Consider the following 17,061-nt stretch of genomic DNA (forward strand, 5'->3'; position numbering starts at 1 on the left):
TTAGATGAGGAGACCACGGCACCAAGAGGTTAAGTATCTCTATCTCAGGCCAAGATGTGGTCCCAGGCAGTCTGGCTCCAGAATCATGTTCTTAACATTTATGTGGTACCACATACAGAGAAAGGCAGAGTCAGGAATCCAAGTGAAGAGACAGTAGGAGCAAAAGCATGGCAGGAGGAGAACAGGGTGAAGCTACTACTTGGGAGTAAACATGCTATTTAAGGAACGGAATGTGAGTTTAGATAACTGGCTGAGACGGAGAGGACATTGAATTGCAGAGATCCTTAAGTGCCAGAACAAGGAGGCAGGCTTGGAGGTAACTCTGGAAAAAGTAACAAAATAATCTACTCAATAGAGTAGACTTTATTCAAAGATCACAAATATCCATGACTCCCTTCGATTTTGATCTAAATCTAAAAATAATCAGAGATCAACAGGTACTCCTCCCAGGTAAATGTACAATGATGGGAGTGGAGTGAAGTAGGAATGAAAGGGCAGAAGACATGGAGGACGGTGAAGAAGAAAATCAATGTTGGGATAATCCATAGGTAACTATGAGCTCACAAGACTGGGACACCCCACCAGACTCAAGGAGTAACCAAAGATTCCTTCTCACACATCATACTTCAGTACGTGCACAGAGAGCTTCATGGTTTTCTTATGACAGGGACATTAACTTATGTTGCTCATGATTTTAAGAAAAAGAGTTCATGCCAGTAGGGTGTAATTTCCCCCACCCTGAAGTTAATAAAGATTGAGGCTCTGTCTCTCCCAGAGAGCCTGTGGGACATTGTAGTTCCATCCCCCTTCTCATTCTTGGCCCTTCATCTGGAAGGGGAGTGATGAGTCTTCGCCTGGCCCTTGTTCTCTGCCGAATGGGCCCCTCTGTAAGCAAAGGATCATGTGGAGCACCCTGCTGGAAAAAGGGTATTACACTTAAAGAGGAAAGCCTTATTTTCTCAGCTATAAAGTTCAACTCTCTAATTAGAAAATAATGAAAGCAAGCCTTCTATTTTCATTATTAGTGGTATTTGAGATTTTGCCTTTTGTAGAACCTGTCTTGCCCTCCCCCGACCCAAATCTTTACCAACTGTGAGCTCATTTAATGAAAACAAAACACTTCACTTGATGCTGGAGAAACTCAGTGGGGCTAATGCTAAAACTATGCATTATGCTCTTATGTCCCTTTATAGCCACTTTGGTTGTTTATTAAATCTCCTCAAGAGGCCACCATGAAATGTCCCTCCTTCCCAAATAAGCAGAATTTAGCTGCACTACCTTTAAAATATTCTAGGTGATTGGTCATACCAGTCTCAAAAAAAAAGAGACAATCTTGATTCACATCTCAACTCCACAAAGAAATGGAAAGGTCATGGCAATTAATTTTCTAAGACCCTACAGAGAAGTGATGTCTGGAAAGGCATGACAATTCCAGGCTGTATCCATGACAAGACACAGTAGAGAGATTGCTGGGTCTCTCTATTGTGTTGAAATAGGGAGGCTGGGCTTCAGTCCTGGCTCTGTGTCTAACCAGCCAAGCAGCCTTGGTCAGGTCGTCCCACTTTGACACACCTCTGTCTCTGTCTATTCAAAGGGATTACTGCCTCCTGTGAATCAAATCACTTTGCATCAACTACACAATCATCACAATTACAATTAATCACAGTTAAAAGCTCATACTTAGCAACCTGGAGCAGTCCAGGTGTTTTAGATCATCTTAAAAACATCACATCTCATCACCTCCTTTTAAATGTTTTTTTTTTTAATTTTTAACTGACAAATTGAGGCACTTTCCATTTGTCTTTTCATTGACAGATGGAAAGAACAGTATGATGAACAGCCCTATACACCTTATGTAGATTCATCAACTATTAGCAGCTTGCCGCACCCACTCCATCTCTATGTATGTGAGTATATACCACACACTGCCCTTTTGCCAAGCCATCCAAAAGAAGTTTATACACATCATGGCATTTCATCCCTAAATACTTGAGCATGTATCTCTCTAAAACACGGACATTCTACATAACTACAATGCCATCACACCTAAGAAAATAAACATGAATAATATTATCTAACCTACAGTCCATATTCAAATGAAAATGTCTTTTACAGATTTTTTAGAACTAAGAATCCAATCAAAGTTTATGCATTGCATTTTTGCTGTTACTTCCCTTTGTCCTCCCAACCTCACCTCCCACATCTTCCCCCATCTCCCAAACTCTCCAGCTTCCTTCCTCTGTTCTGTATGACATAGGATCCTTTGAGGAATCCAAGATAGTTGTCTGGATTCCGCTGACTATATTGCCATGACTAGATTCAGGTCAAATATTTCTACAGGAACACTGCAAAGAGGGTGCGGTGCCTCTCGCACTACATCAAACCAGGAAGTATGTTATGTCACACTGTCACACTACTTGGCTGCTTGCTTAAGGCAGTGACTGCCAGATCTCTATTGTAAGAGCACATTTTCCTCTGTCATTAACAAGTAAACTATGGTGGTACACTGTGAGTTTGTGTGACTATTCAGTTGGCCAAGAACTTTTCATCCAATGGTTTCAGCCTCCATTGATTACACAGTTGTTACAAGGGGAGTTAAACAAAATGGTAGTTTTTTACATGCTATCATTCATCTACATGTATTAGCCAACACCTTTCTGTAAAGAAGACGCTTACTTTTTTCCCCCTTTTCCCTGTTCTCTCTTGGTCTGTCTCTTTCTGAGTATCACTATAGAATGTAAATTTTTCAAAAAATTTATTCAACATATTGGAATCCTTTATTGCTATCATTCTTTCTGATGCCTATCACCCTTTTTATTATTACATATAGTAAAGACATATAAGTTGACATGAACATGGCTGAGATAGAAGGAAACATGAAAACTCAGTGCTGCTGAGAGGCAGGAGGCACAGATATCCAGGGAGAGGGATCCCTTGCTATAGAGACTGTGAGCCCCCAGAAGTGGGGGGGCCCTGATTCATAACTAGGGTTACAGCAGCACATAGTAACCAGGTCACAGGTACCCATCTAACCACTGCCAGCACATCCACTAGAGAAGTGTCTTCATACATGAGGAATTATTCAGCTATAAAAGGACTTCAGCAAAGTTCCACACAGGGAAGAAAGTGGTGAATTTAGGATTTCCTTTCTCTAGAATGCTGTTTGTATAGTCATTTGAAAAACAAAAAATGTACTTACAAATATACCATCATATTTTCTAGAAGGTATCTTCTAAAACAGCATACTTTGCCTTTTAGCAATGGGGCCACTTTTTTGAGACCCTGAGTATCTGTAAACATAAATTAACTTTTCTTCTTCAAAATCATCCAGAAACCAGGTGATCCAAAAGGAAACTATAGAAGAATTTCTAATACTGTTAATATTAGAACCCCAGAAATGCTTTTAGAGTCCCAGGAATACTTGGGGTTCATCATAAAGCAGCATTCAGAATTACAGTATCATCTGTGATTAATATCTAAAGCCCAAATCTTATTTTGAACAAAAAGGTGCCATTCTGTCTGATTCGCAATTACTGACATTTGAGTAGAGAACCTAGACAATGCTTTAAAGTTAGGTACAGCTATTGTGATAGAGGAGAAGTTGGGGGAGGTGAAAATCTTCATTTTTGTGCCTGTAACAAAATTGTCAAAGTAAAGCACAGGAAGCTTTCCTCATTTAATTCTGACACCATGATGTTTTGGAAAAAAGTTATCTGAAGTGACTCTCCAGATGTTTTTTCAAGGGCATTAAAAGCATTGTGCAAGCCTGACAGCATGAGGTCTCCCACTCACATTTGTAATTTCTCCAAAGTAAGGAAGCTTCTCTTTTAATCAAAACAAGGCAGCACATTCTATTGTGTGTGACTGGTAAGAAAAGAGACAAGAGCAACTGAAACAGTGGGCCACGTTGTTTAGAAAGTTGAGACAAGCAGGACTGAGGCTATTCAGAAAAAAAAAAAAAAAAAGACATGGAAAATGTCTAAAGCCAAAAAAGTCCATGATGCTAGTACAGACCAAAGGTGTCTGAGAGCCTTCAGCATGTGAGTATTTGGGGCAGTCCAGGTCAGTGACCTGACTTGCTCTGCCCAGGAAGAGAAAGACCCCCTACCTCAGTGGAGAAGGATGATAGTTCAATTAAACAAGATGCCTGTATTTGACAGAAATCCTGTCCAGAGCATGGAAAGGGATATCCTTTCCCTCTGTTCTGGTCAGAAGGCTGGAGGCTACTGCAAAATATAATAATAATAATAGGACCAACACATTAAGCATTTATTGTATTCCAGAACCTACTTAGAAATGTTAAACACATATTTACATTTTTAGTCCTTACAATAGCTTTATGAGGTTGATACTATTATTATATTTTCAGATTAGGAAATCAAGGTACAGAGACAGTAAGTAACTTGCCCAAAGTAATTCAGATTGTAAGCAGCAGAGCTGGGATTCAAGCGGTTGGGTTCAGTGCCTGCAGACTTAACCACAAGGGTACACTTACAGCAATGAAATTGTGAGTCTAACAGAAAAGCATAAAATCCTAACATGTATCAAAACAAGGATCAGGGCAGCACGCAGCTGTGACGAGTAATGGGCTCATGAGCATCTAGACAACTATTAGCAGCTTTGGTGAAAACAAAGCAAGGGCTATTTTTTCCTCATCTACTACATATGTAGTGCCACCACTTAGAAGGTAGAGAAAGCAATTCAGGAACTAGACTCTGGATACAATTCTAAGCCAACGACCATCTGATTTGCCCCATGGAAGTGATAAGAACAGTATCATCCTATGATATACCCTAGGGCAAGGGTTCTCAAACTGGCATATGACGGCTCACTGGGAGGGCTTGTTATAAACGTGCATATTTTTTGGATACCACTATTAGTTTCTGATTTAGTAGGTCTGAGTCTGCATTTTTGACAAGCAACTCCAGGTGATTCTAATTCAGTGGATGGAGGAGAAAGCTTTGACAAATACTGGGCAAGCATCTAAGAAATCAAACTTAAGTTCAGAACAAAGGGTGTGATTCCTTTATCTAAAAGAGACTGCTATAAAGGAATGCAACCCCTAAAATGGCAGGAGACTGCCAAAGAATAATATCCTAAATGTAAAATAAAAAAGAATTCCGGTGAAACTGAGCTTCTAAGGAGGCAACAAAGTTGTGTATAATTATGCAAGACAACAGGCATCAACCCTGTCCCTATGTTCTCAGATTGCACAATATAGAAGGGGAAGAAAGCTACTGAAAGTGGCATCCAGTAATCCAATATGGGAGAGCTAGTATGTGAAGTTGACTGGCTTCACCTCCATTGCTTTATCCTCATCTGACCCATAATTATATTTTACGTTTTCTTGTTTACCTCCTCCAGAGAAACATATCCTCCTGTATCTAGAACAGTCCCTGGCACCTGGGAGTATTACAGTAAATATGCATTAAATGAATGGGATGACCAAATGGCAGGATGTAAGATGAATTTCTTACCATAAATCATGACCAAACAAGTTTGAAGGCTACTGACTTAGATGGAAATATAAGTTCTTTGAGAAAGGCCTGTGGTGTGACGTAAAGTTAAGCTGCTTGAATCTGCCAAGACCCTAGCTTCTCTTTGCAGGGTTGCTGGAAGCTGGCCAGGGACAGGCTGTGGGGTGTGACTTGAGAAATGGTTCAGAAATGTGCCTCAGATTCTACAATATAGAAGGGAATGAAAACTATTGAAAGTGGCATCCAGTAATCCAATATGGGAGAGCTATCATGTGTAGCTGTAAACTCTGAAGAAGCTCAGAAGAAAGCATACGAGAGCCTGGGAAACCATGGAAGCCTCCCCTTCCCAGGGAAGGGCAAAGCCGCTGCTTTATCCAGGCTATTGACTGAGCTAGGTACCAAGCATTCTGTGAGGCCCCAGGGGTTTAAGAAATGAATTAAATATGCTCCCCTGCCCTCTTTGAACTGAATCTAACGAGGAGACTTAAGAACTATTTTGTAACCTCTAGTTATATTTTCTGAATTTCAGAGTTTACATATTATACTTCAAAATGAGTCACGCCTTTATTTATATGTTGGTCTGTCTCAGCTGTGTTGTGGGTTGGTGGGAGGAGACCATACATACATACACACAGAATACATACATGCTGCTGATGTTACACACATACACACACCCCGCAAAGTGAAGTTCCACACTCATTTTATTTAACAAAGACTAGAGAGGCCTTGAAGACAACAGCTACCTGGAGCAGGAATAAGTGAAGCACGTTTCTGAACCATTTCTCAAGTCACACCCCACAGCCTGTCCCTGGCCAGCTTCCAGCAACCCTGCAAAGGGAAGTTAGGGTCTTGGCAGATATAAGGAGCTTAACTGTACATCACACCATAGCCCTTTCTCACGTGGGTTTTACATCATCATTCACAAAGAACTTATACAAATATTTCCATCTAAATCAGTAGCTTTCAAACTTGTTTGGCTAGGATTTGCGGTAAGAAATTCATCTTACATACTCCCATTTGATCATCCCATTCATTTAATGCATATTTACTGTAATACTCCCAGGTGCCAGGCACTGTTCTAGATACAGGAGGATATGTTTCTCTGGAGGAGGTAAACAGTAAAAACGTAAAATATAATCATGGGTCAGACGATGATAAAGCAATGCAGGCAAAGCAAATCAGGGAAGGAGGATAGGGAAAGTAGGGGGATAGGAAATCGGTGTTTTAAATAGAGCAGCCAGTAAAGGCCCCACTGAGAACATGACATGAAATACAATCCTGCAGGAAGAGGATGGGTAGGCCATAAGGATATCAGCAGAGGAAAAGTAAAACGAATCAGCAAAACTGATGTGCTGGAAGTAGCCCCAGACAAAGCATATCCTAGTCCCATTTATGCCAGTTGTGGGCTTTAGACAAGTTACTTTCCCTCACTGAGTCTATTTCCTTCTTTGCAAAATGACGATGTGCTGCTTGATTCCCTCTAGACTCCTTTTTGGCTCAAACATTTCCCTGTATCTGTGTTCTAAGGATCCTCTTATGTCTTATTCTGGGTAGAAGTACATATGTATGTATGTATGTATGTATGTGTATTTATAGGTATATACCATAAAAAATGGTGGGATAAAATTTCATAAAAATTGATACCCTAATTACTTGCAAAATGCTCTAATACTTTTTATTTTTTCTATGTAGTTTTTTTAAATGCTGGTTATGCCCAGGTAAATTGATTCACTACCCACTAATGGTCTTAAAGAACTATTTACAGTCAGTGAAATCTTCTTGGTTGTGGAGCCAAATTTGACATCAGCAAAACCACACATTCATCCAAGAAAAAAAAAGCTGGCTCAGTGCTGGAGGCTTCCTCTGCCCTTAGCTTTCAACACCCAGAAAACCCATATGCCCACACAGGCCTGCAAAACCAGAGGAAAGGCTTAAGTGTTAAACAGCTCTGGCCTCGGATCCCAGCTATGCCACTGTTTTCCTTTTGACATTAAGCAAGCTACATAACCACACTGAGGCTTAGGTTTCTTGTCAGTATAATGGAAATGATGATAAGGATTGAATCATAAAATATACATAGAGTGGCTGATGAAGTATCTAGCACTTAATAGATACTTAATAAATTGATGGTGGTGATGATGATAGAGAACTAGATATTATGAATGCCTGTAATAATCTTAGTAATATATGTTACAGGAGGAAAAATGAGTTTCCAAACTGTTCCTTTCAGTTTCTTCCCATTCCTAAACCCTCTCCTCCCTCCTTCAGCAAACTATATGGAAATGGATTTGAAGAAGTACAAAGTCATGCGTTCAATGGGACGACACTGATTTCACTGTAAGTATTGGCTCATTTCCCCAGCTCACGAATAAAAATGAAATATTACTCCGGCTACAAGATCACATTCAATCTTCAGCAACTAACTCAGGGCAAAAATAAACTTTCAAGTGGCTAGCCCTCAGTGTTTCATGCATGTTACTAGGCAACTGGCTGGCTAGAAACCCCACAGCACCCTGATTTCAAAGACAGATGCAGCCTGGATACATTGAAGTTGACAGTTTACTGAAATATTCAACACCCTACTTTATGCCTCCTCCAACTCAGTGCCTCCCTCTCTAGCGCGCTCACTCAGGTTGATGGTGTGTTAGAGGAAGCAGAATTTCAGAAAGAAATTCTTCCCTTGGCCCCACTGCAGAGAAATCAGATAACACTACCATTTACCAGCCTAATCAGCCACAACAGACCCATTCAGGGAGTCCCATCTCTGTACTGCTAGTGTGGGAGGAAGCTCATTTTCCACAAGGTAGGGAGCTTTGTGTTTTCACCACACCCTACCCAGTTCTTCATGTTAACAGCCTTTAACTCAAGAAGAGCATCGCTACTGTTTCCCTCATTGTTCTCGACCTCTCTTTCCTTCTATGGATCCTCTCCTAAAAGAGTGGCATATTCACAAAGTTTGTGGGGCTGGGGACATTTGAACCACAACATGTACAGCGTGAGGTAACAGTCACTCTACAATTTGTTCATAATAAAAACTGAGAGCACATGAAAAGTTCAATTAAAGCCAAAATTAAGGAAAGTAAACAAAAAGGCCTTTAAAATAAACACATTGTGTAACTCGTAATCTAGACTAATGCTTCTCAAATTTTTACACACCTAAGAAGAACCTGCAGATTTTTAAAATACAGATTCCTGGGCCCTACCCCCAGAAACTTGGATTCAGTGGATCTAGGTAGAGCCTGAGAATTTGCAATTTTAACAAGCTTCAGGAGATGCTGATGCTGTCAGTCTGAAGTTGGGTAGCACAGTCTAAAGCTGGGTAGCAAAATTCTGCACAATATGCTATGTATTTTTAATGATAGGTATCTATTATAAAATAGGTATCAGCCTCTATTATACTGATACATGCTATATAGTTTGGTGGCTAAGAGAATAGGCTTAAGAGACAGTGAGTAAGACTCAAACTCCAGTCCCACTATTTAACAGCTGGTATGACCTTGAGCAAGTTACTTAACCTATCTAAGCCACAGTATCCTCATTCAAAGCGGATCCACTAATAGGCTTGTTTTGAAGATACCCCCACCAAAATGAAAAGATCTGTTTCATATCCTCAATACTTAACACAGTGCCTGGCACATAGTAGGTGCTTATTTATTATGTACTATACAATATAATTAATTATAAGTAAACAATTAAACAAGATTATATTTTTGTGTGCTTAGTACAGCATAGTAGCACATACTAAGTGTTCAGGAAATGGTAGAATTTTTAAAGTTTTCTCCTATCTTGGGGTGAATTTGCCCTCATGTTCTTTTTGACTTGATGACTTAATGAAAGGTTCATTAACAAGCATTCTTAAGTTAATGAAGGGTTCGCTCAGGCCAATTGAATCGATTTCTGCCAAACTTAAATCAGAGGCATTTATATCATCTCCTGGCACAGTTCTCTCAGATGCCTCATTCCATTATTCACTCAACAAATGTTTATGAAGCATCAGCTGTGTTTGAAGAAACATGTCATATTTTGAGGGGAAATGAAGATGATTAAGTCCTAGTGTCGCCCTACAGGAGCTTACAGCATAGGAAGAAGCATCTCCAAATGCTGTATAAACTACACATTAAGTACTAACTAAAACAGAAGCAAAGCATGAAGCCTCCCCAGAGATAAGTAAAGTTATCTGGAATTTCAAGGCAGGAGGAAAGGAAAGTATAAAAAGTCTCTGGGAAAGGTGGGCTTTAAGCTGGGCATAACTTAGGCAAAAATAGAGGAAAAACGCCTTCCAAGTAGAGGACAGCAAGAAGAATGGTCCAGAAGAGGAAGTATAGGATGTGTTCATAGACCAGCAAATAGTACTTTCTAGATACGAGTTAGGGACAAAACAGGAAGGGCCTCAGATGCCACAGTAAAGAGTTTAGACTCTCTTCTCCAGAAAACAAGAAGCCATTGAAAGTTCTGAGTTGGAAGTATAAAATGAGTGCTTAAAGAAGGCTCATCTGTTAGCAGGAAGGACGGAAGGCTGGAAGGGGTAGGGCAGGGCTAGAGACACAAATGCCAGCGTCATCTGAATAGAGGGGATGGCTGAAATCCTGTGTGGCTGAGGTTACCTGAACAGGGGGAAAAACAAAAGAAGTGAATATTAAATTAAAGGGAAACAAGATGAGCATGAAGAGCAAGAGCAAAATAAAACAGATGGGAGGAAAACCAACACAGTATGTCTGTGTGAGGTCAGGAAAAATAGAAATTTAGGAGGGAAGATTTCAGGTGGTCAGCAGCATTTCAGCTGTTACAGAGATACCAAAATGGGTATGAACTATGAAAAGTCCAATTAGTCAACATTCTGTATGCCCTGCATCTCACTGTTGTAAGAAAGAGGCAACCAAGGACATGAGTCAGTTTGCCAAGAACAAACTTAATTTCATTCAACAAACATTTATTAAGCACCAGTGATGTACTAAGCACTGTGTTAGGTACTGAGTCTGCGATGGTAGAGAGGACACAGTCCCTGCCCTTTTGAAGTTTCTGATCTATCAAAAGAGACAGACCAAAAAAGCAAATAATAGATAAAATTATTACAAGGGTAATATATACTATGAAGGACATAACCTGTTACTGAGATCTGAGACAGTATGAGGGGTGACCAATTTAGGCAAGGTACCCAGGATGGCCTCACAGAGGACATGATATTTAGGCTGAGCCTGAAGGATGACAAGGATTCCACTGTGGCAACAGTGAGGGAAGCACATTACAGAAAGAGGGAGCAGATGTGCAAAGGTCCTGAGTTGGAAAAGGAACTAAGTTGGTAAGTCCCAGGAATTGAAAGGAGGCCAGTATGGCTGGAGGGTCTTTAGCAAGGGGGAGACTGAAGATGAAGGAGATGGAGCAGGATTGAGCAGCCATGGGAAAGGAGTCTGAATTCTCTTCTAAGGCCAAGGTCACCCATTAAAGAGTTTAAGTAGCAGGGGAGAAGCAGTTTTCAAAATTGTCAAGCAAAATTTTCAAACGATGCATTCAGCCCTTCCTCATAAACAGGCCTGTCCAAAGTTGTTCGGAACACAATGATACTGAAGTCCTGCAAAGTTCGCAAACACCTGACTTACTAAGGCAGCACAGGACACAGGAAAGACAGGAGCAGCTCCAGAAGGTGGCCCTGAGGCACCTGATGGGGTCTAGGAGTCAGTCCCTACTGTTCCCAGAGCACCCCAGCTGGGAAAACTTTGGTGGAACTTGTGGATTCTTCCACTGTGCTTCAAAAGGTCATCCTGCCTGTGCTTCTCACACCTGCAAGGTCACGTCATTGGGAGAATTCTCAAAAGTGACCCCCAGGAAAATGTGGGAAATTGATTTATTTTTTGACCAAGTTGCATAATACAGAGTTATCAGTATACAGAAAGATCTGGGTTTTAGTAAAACATGTGAAAAGCTCTGTCATGAAATTTGAACAATTAATCTGACTGGGCTAACACAAGAATAATTTGCTCACAGAGTCCAGTTTCAATGATGTATAACTATAACTGAATATAATTAAAACAAAACACATCAGGAAGAAGAGTCATGGAGGTTTAGGAAGAAAAAATTGTTTTGATTTAGATTTTAAACAGCAATTGACTCTGACAATCTCATCTCTTTGAAAGTGGAAATACACCCACGGGATGGGACGATGTGAGATTGACAGGTGGATTCTGATGAAAGGGCTGAGGGTTTCCAAAGAAAATGCTTAGTAGAAATGTGGAAAACAGCCACCCAGAGAGTGAAATGCAGGGGCTTTTGCAGTTCTTAAACAGCAAGGAGGGTAGGGAATGGATGTTAGTATGTTTGTTTTGCTGTGTACACTGTAATGGTGGTAAGAGAATCATGTTCCTATGCTTGAAATCATCACACCGATAGATGCACACTGTGCCCACCATCCAGGGTTTTCCAGATGCTTTGTCAATCACAACCATTCTCTTATAGAGAGGAAGTGCTCAAAAAAAGGCTGGCAGGCTTGAGCCCAGGGATTCCTCTTCTAGTTCCCTCGACTACTCAGAGAAGGGCCTGTGCTTAGAGATACCAGTGCCAGGGCCCAGAAAGGAGGCTGCCTAGGAGGACCAGATTGTGCTGCTCCTAAGGAGTTTAGCCTGAATGACTTTGAACTCAAGGCAGCAGAGCCCTCAGGGAGCTACTTCCATAACAGCTTTTGGCTTCTTCCACGGCCTTGAGAGTAGTGGCCCTCAACACTTTTTCCATGACACACACACACATCTGGCCATGATCACTTACACTGCACAGCCCCATGGGGCAATTTTCTACAGAGGCTGTAAGTCCTCTTTCTTACCCACCGAGAAATGCATATGTGAAAGAAAAAGAATACAAATTACACTACAAAAGGGATAACTCTGAACGGACCCTACTTTTTCAAGTATTTGCAATATTTGCAATATGTAACTATTAGCACACTCTGAGACCTCCAAGGTCACAATGGCTGAGAGGCTAACAAAGAGTAGGTTGCACTTCAGCCCTTCAGCCTTGGCCTCTTGGAGCAGCATTTTCATCCTTACCCAGCTGTCTGGTGGTAAACTTTCATAACTCCAAGACAGGAGGGGGTGAGTACTTTAAGTTACAGGACAGAGTTCTACCAAGTGAGGAGGGAGTGGAAGAAAAAAGGAGCAGCCAAACACACATGCCAGCAATTTCATTATTTCATTAAAAACTAGCATGTCTTTTTCCCACTCTCCCTCCACTTCCCCCTTTTTCCCCTTCTAACCCTACCGCCATGCACATAGGTTGGTCTAAATATGTGTACACACAGCTATGAATGCTTACACATGAGGTACAAACTCCACTAAGGAAAACGTCCTTCCCCACAGGGAGCTAAAGGAAAACATACATCTGGAGAAGATGCACAATGGAGCCTTCCGTGGGGCTATGGGGCCGAAAATCTTGTGAGTAGAATGGTGCTGCCTCCCCTCCCTGCCCAGTGTACCCCAACAGGACTGCTTAGGGTGATCCCTCCACATCATCCCCAAGCTGATATGTGAGACATCAGCCTCTACACCTGAAAAGGCTGCTGTTGGAAAGACCAAGTGTATCACAGCTGCCATAATAAAGTACCCCAAACTGACAGGCTTAGACAAAAGAAATTCTGTCTTATGGTTCTGGAAGACAGATGTCCAAAATCAAGGTGTCAGCAGGGATTGGCTCCCTCTGAGGGCTGTGAAGGAAGCGTCTATTCCAGGCCTCTCCTAGCTTGTGCTAGTTCTTTCTGGTTGTGGCAGCATAACTCCAATCTTCACATGGTATTGTGTATGTGTGTGCATGTACGTAAGTGTGTATGCGTGTATCTCCAAATTGCCCCTTTTAATAAGTCATATTGGATTAGAGCCCACCATAATAACCTCATTTTAACTTCACTACCTCTGTAAAGACCCTATCTCCAAATAAGGTCTAAGGTACTGAGAACATCAAGATATGAATTTGAGCAGGGGACACAATTCAACCCATAACACCAAATATGGGGGGTGGTAGCCTCATGTGCTGGCAAAGAGGCTGGCTACCCACCTGGAATCCATTCATGGGAATCTAAGACCAGAGATCTGGCTTGCCCCCTGGCACTTGGCTGGACAGGGCTGAGGTGCTGTCATATTCTCTGAGGGTGCAAGGATTAGGACCAGGCTCTCGCAGTTAAAGAGGGTTTAAAGGATACATGGGAAATTGCTTCCAAGATGGCCAAATAGGAACAGCTCTGGTCTGCAGCCCCCAGCGAGACTGATGCAGAAGACGGGTGATTTCTGCATTTCCAACTGAGATACCTGGTTCATCTCACTGGGACTGGCTGGACAGTGGGTGCAGCCCACAGAAAGCCAGCTGAAGCAGGGCGGGGCATCGCCTCACCTGGGAAGCACAAGGGGTCCAGGGATTTCCCTTTCCTAGCCAAGGGAAGCTGTGAGAGACCGTACCTGGAGAAACAGTACACTCCCGCCCAAATACTGTGCTTTTCCTATGGTCTTTGCAACCAGTAGACCAGGAGATTCCCTCCCGTGCCTGGCTCGATGGGTCCCATGCTCACAGAGTCCAGCAAACTAAGATCCATTGGCTTGAAATTTTTGCTGCTAGCGCAGCAGACCTGAGATGCTGGAGCTTGGCGGGGGGAGGGGCGTCCACCATTGTTGAGGCTTGAGTAGGTGGTTTTATGCTCACTGTGTAAACAAAGCTGCCAGGAAGCTCAAACTGGGTGGAGCCACCGCAGCTCAGCAAGGCTGACTGCCTCTCTATATTCCACCTCTGTGGGCAGGACATATGTGAACAAAGGCAGCAGCCACAGTCAGGGAATTATAGATAAAACCCTCGTCTCTCGGGACAGAGCACCTAGGGGAAGGGGCAGCTGTGGGCACAGCTTCTGCAGACTTAAACGTCCCTGCCTGACAGCTCTGAAGAGAGCAGTTGTTCTCCCAGCACAGCGTTCAAGCTCTAATAACAGACAGAATGCCTCCTCAAGTGGGTACCTGACCCCCGTGTAGCCTGACTGGGAGACACATCCCAGTAGGGGCCGACAGACACCTCATACAGGAGAGCTCTGGCTGGCATCTGGCAGGTGCCCCAATGGGACAAAGCTTCCAGAGGAAGGATCAGTCAGGAATATTTGCTGTTCTGCAGCCTCTGCTGGCGATACCCAGGCAAACAGGCTCTGGAGTGGACCTCCAGAAAACTCCAACAGACCTACAGCTGACAGGCCCGACTGTTAGAAGGAAAACTAACAAACAGAAAGGCATTGCATCGACATCAACAAAAAGGGCATTCACACCAAAACCCCATCCATAGCTCACCAACATCAATGAGCAAAGGTAGATAAAACCACAAAGATGGGGAGAAACCAGAGCAGAAAGGCTGAAAATTCCAAAACTCAGAACGTCTCTTCTCCTCCAAAGGATCACAACTCCTCACCAGCAAGGGAACAAAACTGGTCAGAGAATGAGTTTGATGAGTTGACAGAAGTAGGCTTCAGAAGGTGGGTAATAACAAACTTCTCCAAGCCAAAGGAACATGATCTAACCCATCACAAGGAAGCTAAAAACCTTGAAAAAAGGTTTGGCGAATGGCTAACTAGAATAACCAGTGTAGAAAAGAACATAAATGACCTGATGGAGCTGAAAAACACAGCACGAGAACTTCGTGAAACATACACCAGCTTCAATACCCAATTTGATCAAGTGGAAGAAAGGATATCAGTCATTGAAGATCAAATTAATGAAATAAAGCGAGAAGACAAGATTCGAGAAAAACAGACTGAAAACAAACAAATGAAGCCTCCAAGAAATATGGGACTATGTTAAAAGACCATATCTATGTTTGAATGATGTACCTGAAAGTGATGGGGAGAAGGGAACCAAGTTAGAAAACACTCCTGGCTATTATCCAAGAGAACTTCCCCAACTTAGTAAGGCAGGCCAACATTCAAATTCAAGACATAAAGACAACACCACAAAGATAATCCTCCAGAAGAGCCATCTCAAGACACATAATTGTCAGATTCACCAAGGCTGAAATGAAGGAAAAAATGTTAAGGGCGGCCAGAGAGAAAGGTCGGGTTACCCACAAAGGGAAGCCCATCAGACTAACAGCGGATCTCTCGGCAGAAACCCTACAAGCCAGAAGAGAGTGGGGGCCAATATTCACCATTCTTAAAGAAAAGAAATTTCAACCCAGATTTTCATAGCCAGCCAAATTAAGCTTCATAAGTGAAGGAGAAATAAAATCCTTTACAGACAAGCAAATGCTGAGAGATTTTGTCACCACCAGGCCTGCCTTACAAGACCTCTTCAAGGAAGCACTAAACATGGAAAGGAACAACCAGTACCAGCCACTGCAAAAACATACCAAATTGTAAATGCCATCGAAGATGGCATTGAAGCTATTGATGCTATGAAGAAATCGCATCAACTAATGGGCAAAATAACCAGCTAGCATCATAATGACAGAATCAAATTCACACATAACAATATTAATCTTAAATGTAAATGGGCTAAATGCCCCAATTAAAAGACACAGACTGGCAAATTGGAAAAAGAGTCAAGACCCATTGGTGTGCTGTATTCAGGAGACCCAACTCACATGCAGAGACACACAAAGGCTCAAAATAAAGGGATGGAGGAAGATCTACCAAGCAAATGGAAAGCAAAATAGCAGGAGTTGCAATCCTAGTCTCCGATAAAACAAACTTTAAACCAACAGAGATCAAAAGAGACAAAGAAGGCCATTACATAATGGTAAAGTGATCAATTCAATAAGAAGAGCTAACTATCCTAAAAATATATGCACCCAGTACGGGAGCACCCAGGTTCATAAAGCAAGTCCTTAGAGACCTACAAGGAGACTTAGACTCCTGCACAATAATAATGGGAGACTTTAACATCCAACTGCCATTACAGGGCAGATCAATGAGACAGAAAATTAACAAGGATATCCAGGACATGAACTCAGCTATGAACCAAGTGGACCTAATAAACATCAACAGAACTCTCCAACCCAAATCAACAGAATATACATTCTTCTCAGCACCACATCACACTTATTCTAAAACTGACCACATAATTGGAAGTAAAACACTTCACAGCAAATGTAGAAGAACAGAAATCACAACAAACTGTCTCTCAGACCACAGTGCAATCAAATTAGAACTCAGGATTAAGAAACTCACTCAAAACTGCACAACTACATAGAAACTGAACAACCTGCTCCTGAATGACTACTGGGTAAATAACAAAATGAAGGCAGCAATAAAGATGTTCTTTGAAATCAATGAGAACAAAGGCACAATGTACCAGAATCTCTGGGACACATTTAAAGCTGCATGTAGAGGGAAATTTATAGCACTAAATGCCCACAAGGAAAAGCAGGAAAGATCTAAAATCGACACCCTAACATCACAACTAAAAGAACTAGAGAAGCAAGAGCAAACACATGCAAAAGCTAACAGAAGATAAGAAATAACTAAGATGAGAGCAGAACTGAAGGAGATAGAGACACAAAAAACCCTTCAAAAAATCAGTGAATCCAGGAGCTTGTTTTTTGAAAAGATCAACAAAATAGATACACTGCTAGCAAGACTAAT

General features: G+C 41.9%; 1 protein-coding gene across 1 annotated transcript in view; it reads left to right on the forward strand.

Annotated features, from left to right (window-relative positions):
* LHCGR (luteinizing hormone/choriogonadotropin receptor) overlaps positions 1-17,061 on the forward strand; it is a 64,595-nt gene that overhangs the window by 29,667 nt on the left and 17,867 nt on the right. Inside the window, exons 7-8 of the mRNA XM_011935850.1 lie at positions 7,746-7,814; positions 12,821-12,895. Of these exons, the coding sequence (XP_011791240.1) occupies positions 7,746-7,814; positions 12,821-12,895 (144 nt within the window). The remainder of the gene's footprint in view (positions 1-7,745; positions 7,815-12,820; positions 12,896-17,061) is intronic.

The sequence above is a fragment of the Colobus angolensis genome, unplaced genomic scaffold (genome assembly GCF_000951035.1).
Source record: "Colobus angolensis palliatus isolate OR3802 unplaced genomic scaffold, Cang.pa_1.0 Scaffold15, whole genome shotgun sequence".
Lineage (NCBI taxonomy): Eukaryota > Metazoa > Chordata > Mammalia > Primates > Cercopithecidae > Colobus > Colobus angolensis.